The 9093-nt window shown below is 44.7% G+C and overlaps 1 protein-coding gene across 1 annotated transcript; it reads right to left on the bottom strand.

The window, feature by feature from the left end:
• Positions 1 to 731: 731 nt before the first annotated feature.
• On the bottom strand, positions 732 to 7601 carry LOC311232503 (actin, cytoplasmic 1-like). The gene is made up of 7 exons (XM_084319328.1): positions 7498 to 7601; positions 4601 to 4725; positions 4209 to 4448; positions 3081 to 3327; positions 2650 to 2841; positions 2221 to 2402; positions 732 to 1485 (listed from the first exon to the last, which is right to left on the bottom strand). Exons 2-7 carry the CDS (start codon positions 4721 to 4723, stop codon positions 1342 to 1344), a joined length of 1128 nt encoding a protein of 375 aa, XP_084175454.1. The 5' UTR covers positions 4724 to 4725; positions 7498 to 7601; the 3' UTR covers positions 732 to 1341.
• Between the last annotated feature and the right edge of the window lie 1492 nt (positions 7602 to 9093).

Raw genomic sequence — 9093 nt, forward strand, 5'->3', positions numbered from 1 at the left:
GCTACTTAGATGAAACTAGATTGTATGCTGGGGTCCAGCTGTACTAGGCAAGTGAGAAGTATGACACCGTTGTTTCATGTATAAGGTTTGTCATCTTCTTGCAGAAGCGCAAAAACCATAGTATTCATTTATACACAAAGCCCTTGTGTACCGAACACTGTGACCTCATTTTCTTCTTCTAAATTACATGCTATACTATGTTATTTGATACTATCTTGTCTAGCACAGTCTCTGGAGCGTAACAGTAAGAAGCATTTTGTATGAAAGTATTCTGTACTTCTGTATGACAACTATTAAAGAAACTTGAAAACTTGATCACAATGTTGCTGGATTATGGGCTCGTTCTTCAAGCCTGTCAAGCTTGGAAAGGTCTGCCTTTTCTGTTGATGCTCACAAATCATGGAACAATCAAACCTATGCACAGTTCAAAGCCATGATCACTGTATATCAAATTGTATCCAACTCTTGGACAGGAGGGCAACTTCAATTGACCAGGTATAAAGAGGTTTGCAAGTCACTGTATACTGGGTCCAGCTGTACTAGGCAAGTCTTGTTGGAATGCAGACTGGTTGTGTTGTGTACAAGTAGCATGGTTACATCATTTTAACAGCCTAATACAATACACATTCAGAGGGCCAGAGAAGAAGAGCCCAGCTCCTTCGATTACCCACACAATCAAACCTAAGTAGGTCAAAGATAACACAAGCCAAAAGAAGATCAAGGAGCGTAACTAGAGTCTCATGTGCACTTTATTGAGTTCTTATTGGTCAGTGTAACACCCGAGGCCAAAAGCCACACAAACCCTTAAAACATCCATACAAGGTAAGAACTTCCGTCTTTTGCATTATGACAAAACAAAAGCGGACCGAGTATCATTATTCCATATTTTAAGGCTGAAAGTACAAAAAAAATAAGTTCAGATAATTTACATAAGCAAAAATAACTAACAGGTCTGCTGGGCAGCAGGCCCACCAGGGAATAAACCTTCATAGAGGCAAATAAGGTGGTGAACAAACTGACAGACATCTGGAATGATAGACAACGACATCAACGTTCCTCAAAACACGCCCTGGTGACGTCCGTCCCGCAGCAGAGTTCCCGTCTCCCCCGTCGGCTAGGGGGTGGTGGGAGGGGAGGGGTGCATGGTACCATCGCCACGGTGATGAAGGAGGGAAGGAAAAGGGGGAGAGGGCTCTGCACACACCAGTGTCGTGTTGGTGTGCTAGGCGCGTGTGTCCAGAGCCAGAGTCGTTTGGATTTGTAGCAGTGTTTAGGACAGGGGGGGGTGGGGTGGAAAAAGGTGTGGGTGGGTTGGTGGTAGGGGGTTGTGGACAGTTCCATTTAGAAGCACTTCCTGTGGACGATGGAGGGGCCGGACTCGTCGTACTCCTGCTTGCTGATCCACATCTGCTGGAAGGTGGAGAGGGAGGCCAGGATGGAGCCACCGATCCACACGGAGTACTTCCTCTCTGGGGGAGCGATGATCTGGAGGGAGGAGGAGACGCAGAGTTAGAGGAAGACACACAAACTAGCCACATGCTGTACGAGACGGAATACAATTCATAGTGACTGAATGCACATCTTGGAACCCATTCAAATGTTGGTAGTTTCACTGAACTAGGGGGGAAAAAATGTCCTTGTGCTGCATTTAAAAGTATGATCTCCAACCACCGTGTGTAGCCGATTGCCATTTATTGTGCCCATGTGTATGAAATTGCTGATAACTTGGAAGCTCCTAGTCGCTGTAAATGAGGGTAACCGCCTTATTTTTTTTTTTTACCTCTTACAAACTAAACTAAAGGTTTGAAATTAAATAGGCTTCTAGAGCAGCATGATAAACATCCCGTGAGCAGGAGAAGCAAATACATGCTGCTAAATTATTAGTGATGCACGATATATCGGCCGCTGATATGGCAGTTTTTTTTTACACATCTGTCCGATATGGGCTGATGTTTTGGCCTTAAAGTTTCAAAATAGTCATTTCTGAAAATAAGTTACAAAAGTAAAAAGAAAATTCGTTTTGGAAAATAGCTCTTCATTTGATGATCATAAAAAAGTGTTTTCTATACAGAGATATCGACATCGGTAAGAACAGAAATATTAATATGAGTCATCGGCCACAATTTTCACATCGGTGCATCACTATAAATTCTAGTAGCTGGGAGGTTAGCTCTACTAGCCACCATAGTTAAATAAGAAGCGAGGAGGAGAGAGCATTACCTTGATCTTCATGGTGGAGGGCGCCAGGGAGGTGATCTCCTTCTGCATGCGGTCGGCGATGCCGGGGTACATGGTGGTGCCACCGGACATGACTGTGTTGGCGTACAGGTCCTTACGGATGTCCACGTCGCACTTCATGATGCTGTTGAAGGTGGTCTCATGGATGCCACAGGACTCCATACCTGCGGGGAGGGGGGAAACGGGTAAGTCTTAAAAACACAGCAAGCGAGGTCTAAATGACTGAATTTCCCCAAGGGGATCAATAAAGGAATATATTAACCCTTTACCATCAAGTGTGATAGTAAAGGGTTAACCGTATGTAGTGTGGTAGTGAAAGGGTTAATGAGCCTCGTCGGTCTACACCGATATACAAGGCATTATGTAGACAAGGCTTGCAATTCAAAGTTAATGTCGTTTTCGATGACTCACCGAGGAAGGACGGCTGGAAGAGGGCCTCTGGGCAACGGAACCTCTCGTTGCCGATGGTGATGACCTGTCCGTCGGGCAGCTCGTAGCTCTTCTCCAGGGAGGACGAGGAGGCGGCGGTGCCCATCTCCTGCTCGAAGTCCAGGGCAACGTAGCACAGCTTCTCCTTGATGTCGCGCACGATTTCACGCTCGGCTGCACGACAGGGAGAGAGAGGCGGTTAGCGTCGTCTAGCGGTAGGTGCCGAATTATACCAAATGAAGACCGATATAATTATCATTTAAATTGCCCATCCCATAGGAGATTACACGACACAATTACATCACTTTCACTGCATAATAATAGCAAAGCTTCAAATAAACCCTCTAATGAATTTAGTATAATCAAGTAAGTCTTCAGTGCGGATATGATATGGATAATGGGCTTGTGCCAACCTGTGGTGGTGAAGCTGTAGCCCCTCTCGGTCAGGATCTTCATGAGGTAGTCTGTGAGGTCGCGGCCAGCCAGGTCCAACCTGAGGATGGCGTGGGGCAGGGCGTAGCCCTCGTAGATGGGCACTGTGTGGGTCACACCGTCGCCAGAGTCCATGACGATACCGGTGGTACGACCGGAGGCGTACAGGGACAGCACGGCCTGAATGGCTACGTACATGGCGGGGGTGTTGAAGGTCTCGAACATGATCTGGAAGAAGAGTGGGGGAGGAAAGGGGATGAGTGACCTGCTGCATCAGTGACCCGTCACATTATATATCGGTTAGCATCCAGTTAGAACACCAGTCACATTATAGTGTAACCTGAAGGACACTAGCATCCAGTTAGAACACCATCACATTAGTGAGTAACCTGAAGGACACTAGCAGAATGGAACACCGGCCGTCCATATTAGAAATAAATGCCATGCAAAAACCAAGCCAACTAGGAACGCCCATTTGTACAATTGGATTATGATGAATCATCTTCTGTGCCAAGTGTTTGCAGTAATTACTTTCCACCACTATGTAGAATAATGAGTTTAATAAAAAAGTCAAACATACATCTTAACTAGGGATGCGCGATATTGGCTTTTTTACCGTTACATGCAGGGTTTCCCCCGCCAAAAAACTGAATAATTTCAGGTAATTAACATTACATATATCTTGTCATGGAATTAACACAACATTATGCATACTTTTGACAATAAATAAAATCTGAATTTGCTCTTACTTGGGTACTTTTTTTTTTGTTGAAAACCGATTATCACATTTTAATGCCAATATCGGCAGGCCGATAATATCGGACATCCCTAATCTTAACACATCCCCGGCCATGCTCCACACAAATTATTTCTGACACAGCATAGTGCAGAGGGAAAGAGAAACCTTTAGCTTCCACAGTGAGATGGGAAGATCAGCTGAGAAAAGACGAAACCTGGAGAATCAAAGAGGAAATGAGGCCGAGCGAGAAATCCTGAAATATTTCCCCCATTAACAGGCAGCGCCGGGAAGAGAAGAAGAACCCCCCCCACGGTCCCAGGCCCAACCAGAGTAGTCGCACAGGAATGCAGTTTTAGTCACCGCTAGTTACCTGGGTCATCTTTTCCCTGTTAGCCTTGGGGTTGAGGGGGGCCTCCGTGAGCAGGACGGGGTGCTCCTCGGGGGCGACTCTCAGCTCGTTGTAGAAGGTGTGGTGCCAGATCTTCTCCATGTCGTCCCAGTTGGTGACGATACCGTGCTCGATGGGGTACTTCAGGGTCAGGATACCCCTCTTGCTCTGGGCCTCGTCGCCGACGTAGCTGTCCTTCTGCCCCATGCCCACCATGACACCCTGAGAAGGAAACAATAAGTGTTTTAGGACTAAGAATTGCAGACATGCGCTGATGCAAAACTAAAAATTATACAGACAACTGATAAAAAAAAGTAGTCAACTTCATTTCAGCTGTGTAGTTTTAGTGTGATGGGGAATTGGCGAGGCAGTACCTGATGTCTGGGGCGTCCGACGATAGAGGGGAACACAGCGCGAGGAGCGTCATCCCCAGCAAAGCCGGCTTTGCACATACCGGAGCCGTTGTCAACGACCAGGGCGGCGATTTCGTCTTCCATTTCTAAATAAGAAACAAGAGCGAGAGTTAAGGCTTGGTGTCCAGCGTAATTGCAGTTACTTATAACACTGTAATGGCTTTCAAGTTGGTCAAAAACAGTACTGCATTTGTAAATCTGGTATGTCATAAATGTAGCAGTACTGTCTATCTGTATGTCATATGTTATGATGGAATTGAAAATGGGGGACACTGATTTAAACAAGACGAAAGTCTCTCTGGTCTGCATCCCCTTAACAATTGTGTGTATTGAGCTGTACTGTACCCATTCTGCAATCTGTTAATAAAAATGTCTATCAATCAGTCAAATCCTTGTAGTTATAAGGGTTGGACGCTGGGTGGCACATGTTGTTCCCCGGTCCGAACCCAGAGCTGAGCTGCCTGTGTGAAAACAAAGGCGGGTTCTCTCGGTCTCGCCATATAAGGCAATAGTCAGACCCGCTTAGGGAAGACGGTCCGTGAAGCCGCCCCATCATGATGTCAGTGGACTACTAGTCTACTACAGCCCGGCTGACAGACGGACACTCCCCGAACTACACAAAGCTTTCAAACGAATTAAACCACCGCAACACTTCCGGTATTTTGAGCCCATGGGAGAGGGGGAAAGGGAGCGCCTTCATAGATTATCTCGTGAGATATACCAATCTATGATCTATTTGCCCTCAATGTAACGCGGAAGTGCAGTGGTCCACCCGCACGAAGCCACCGCGCGCCTACGTCACGTCAGTGGAGGAAACTTCCTACCTTCCGGTTGATGACCATATAAGGCTATAGATAGAGGGAAATCCCAACTAGTGATTGAAATCTATTGAAAATTGTATTAACAGATTGCAGAATGGGTACACATACCGGTCAACCCTCCCGTTTCCCCGGGATTCTCACGTATTTCAACCTTCTCCCCCGCCGTCCTCCCGTTAAAATATGTTCGTTTTTTTTTTTTTTTATAAATACAAAATGACTGCAATTCCCCTCCGTGACGACAGGTGGCAGCAGTGTAGATTAGAAAGTTACCACAGGAAGTCAGACCGGAAGGTAATATAAACAGTACCTACAATTAAATTAATGAGTGAATTAAATAAGTAGTAGTGTAAATATTCCTTAGTTTGTGTCAATGTTATAAAAATCCTATTGTATTCCAACTAATTATCATACACCACAATGTGCCCTTTCTATCTATTCTAAATCTATGGCCTTGCGATTCCACGGCTGCGCAGTGCCGACAAGAGCAGGCGTTCCATCTCTACAGAAACACTGACACTTCCATTCATTTAATGCAGGGCTGTACACAGCATTTCACTTTCAACCAGGTATCCGATTAATTTAATGTAGCACTAGCTAGTAGTTCACCCAGTCCTTGGGTACATACAGGTTGACCAGCAGATGGCAGCGACGAGGCAGCTCAGCAGAGAGCAGCTGAGCTCTACAGTACTCTCAAATCCCAATGTTGACAGCTATGTGTACAATACAGTACAGCTAAATATGAATACACACAATTGTTAAGGGGATGCAGACCAGAGAAAGACTTTTAGTCTTGTTTACATCAGGGTCCCCCATTTTCAATTCATCCTATTGAAACAGAAGCAGCAGTAGTGTGGATTACAAACTAAACACTATGGCAGCTAGGATTTGTAGATCTCACGTCAGTCATTATTAGGACAAGCCCCGGGGCATTCTCTTTTCTGCATATGGCAGAAATTGACAGCAGTATTTTCCTTTACCAGTCATTGTCATGTGGGAATAATGAGTTGCTAAATATAGTTTGCGTTTTGTTAACGTTCCTAGTTCGTAAAAGCCAAATTGCTAACCCTAATAAACGACCGGTTGTTGCAGAAAATGCACCGGATCTGCATCGCCGAGCTAGTTTTGGGGCTAGCGGTTTTTAATAATAACAGCTAGCCAAAAGACACTGCCTCAGAGAGAGAAATGTATATTAGAAGGCTTTGTTCGCGGGAACCACATGCTGCATAAAACAGACGAAGCTATGAGTGATCTAGTAAGAGTCATTCATTTTTCTACAGACGCAGCAAGGCAATCATAAAAGGAGGAATGGTCACCACGTCACTGCGGACGCACATGCCAAGTTAATAAACTCAGTTGGACAAACCCTTTCCTGCTCATTATAGTTTCCTTGTTGGGAATAAGTCTTATTTCTAAGGTATATTGAAAGTTACTGCCAAGTCTACTAGACAGAGAGACAGGTCAATGTCGTCTCTGGGTCCAGCTGGCTTAAGTTCACGGTCTGAATGTGACACCGGAGCTGCACCGTTAACGAGGCGACAAAGCAAACGTTTGCATAACTGGACGAACATCAAACGTTTTTTGCATTTTAGTTGGTATTTTTTACTGTATGAAGCACAATCTCGTAAGGCTCACATACAGAACCAAACATTTCACCGATATGTACATCCATGTACCAAATAAATAAAACTTGAAAGCAATTAAATGCCATCATGCATAACATAAGCAAGTCAACCGCATTGGGACAGACAAACCAGAGGCAACTTTATAAACGTTAATCCAGTTCATGTTGTAAGTAAAAAAGCTTGCAGTTTACTCAAATCATCAATTGAACGACATCGCCCATCCATTAAAAATAGTACATGCATTACGAGACTGCGTACAAGTAAAGACAACTGCATCAGTGAAATTACAGCCATACTGGCAGCAGGCCAAGCAGCAATTAAATATAACATCAGAAATAGATTTAGCATAATTCAGTAGCTCTAAATCCAATGGTCCAATAGTAGTAGTAGTTAGGCAATGTCCTTGCATCCTTACCTGTGTTTAGGGAGGGTTGTCGGCTTTAGGAGAATGGATGGTGGGTGCTATACACTGATCCTGCAGGGTGCACTATGAGAACTGAACTGCACCAGAAGACGCGCTGCAGGGTTTTATATGCAGCGCCTGCCGCATCCCCCTCTCCATAAAAGGCCAACTTTCAGCACGACGCCGCCTGGTTGGCCGAGCCGCATCCACTAGGTGTGGCGCATTCAGATGAGAGCTGAACACCATCGTATAAAAATTAACCCCAAATGTATTGATCTCTCACGTTGTTGTCCTCCAGTCACGTCCCAGTGATTAGTATAAAAAAAATAAAACATGATTTGTATTTCAAACAGTACTGTATTTGCAAATCTGATATGTCATAAATGTATAGATGTATAGCAGTACTGTCTATCTGTATGTCATGTATGTCATATATGTTATGATGAATTGAAAATGGGGGACCCTGATGTAAACAAGACGAAAGTCTTTCTCTGGTCTGCATCCCCTTAACAATTGTATGTATTGAGCTGTACTGTACTGTACCCATTCTGCAATCTGTTAATAAACTTTTCAATCAATCAATCAATCAATCAATCAATCATTGTTATAGGGACGGCAACAAGTAGCAAAGCCACAACACTTCAATATACCCAGAAGCTGTCATGACATCATCATTGTTTATTGTAGTCATTTTAACTGACCAAGGCATTCGCTATAAATGGTTCTGTGTCGATGACATTAGTTGATGTACGACATGCACGATGCAATCTTTGATGTATAATTTTTTTTATTCCTGACATTATCCGCATTCCACACAGGGGGCCCTCAAGGCCTGGCTTTGCTAGCTGGCTTATAACGGCCAATCCTTACACCCCCCCCCCACCAAGTATAGCCATAACAACACCTTGCACTGACTAGTTCTATTATATTATATTATATTCCTTATTGAACCCAATTTGGGTTCCGAGTGTTAAGGGCATAGAATAGAACAGACATCTCTATTCGTCTCCCTGTTGTGACACCACCAATGAGTCTGGGGTGATACATGTCTCTCTAGATATATGTCTCTCTACTTTAATCTCAGGCCTCTGTGTTCATACGAGTGGTCACTGGTCAGGGATGAAGTGGATACATCTCTGGGTCACTGACAGCCCACTGTTAACACATTCACACGTCTGCGCTATGCATACCGGTCAAAGACACACACACACACACACACACACACACACACACACACACACACACACACACACACACACACACACACACACACAGAGACAGACAGAGGGGGAGAGGGAGGGAGACACACACACACACACACACACACACACACACACACACACACACAGAGAGGGGGAGAGGGAGGCAGGGGGCTGTGACAGTGATATCCATGGATGGGTTCACTGAGGTATGGTTACACAGCAAACTCTCAGCGATCCATAAATCTCTCAGCTGTCATTAGGTCATTAGGCATGTCTGTGTTTATTGAGATGTTTGTGGGTGTCTATTTCCTAGCTGAAGGGTTGCCCTAGAAAGGCCCCTTCAATGTGCAATTTAACCAAAAAGAGGGGCACAAGAGTGTCAGAATACTTATTGTATTCTATGACG

The sequence above is a fragment of the Notolepis coatsorum genome, assembly GCF_963971535.1.
Source record: "Notolepis coatsorum genome assembly, chromosome: 7".
NCBI lineage: Eukaryota > Metazoa > Chordata > Actinopteri > Aulopiformes > Paralepididae > Notolepis > Notolepis coatsorum.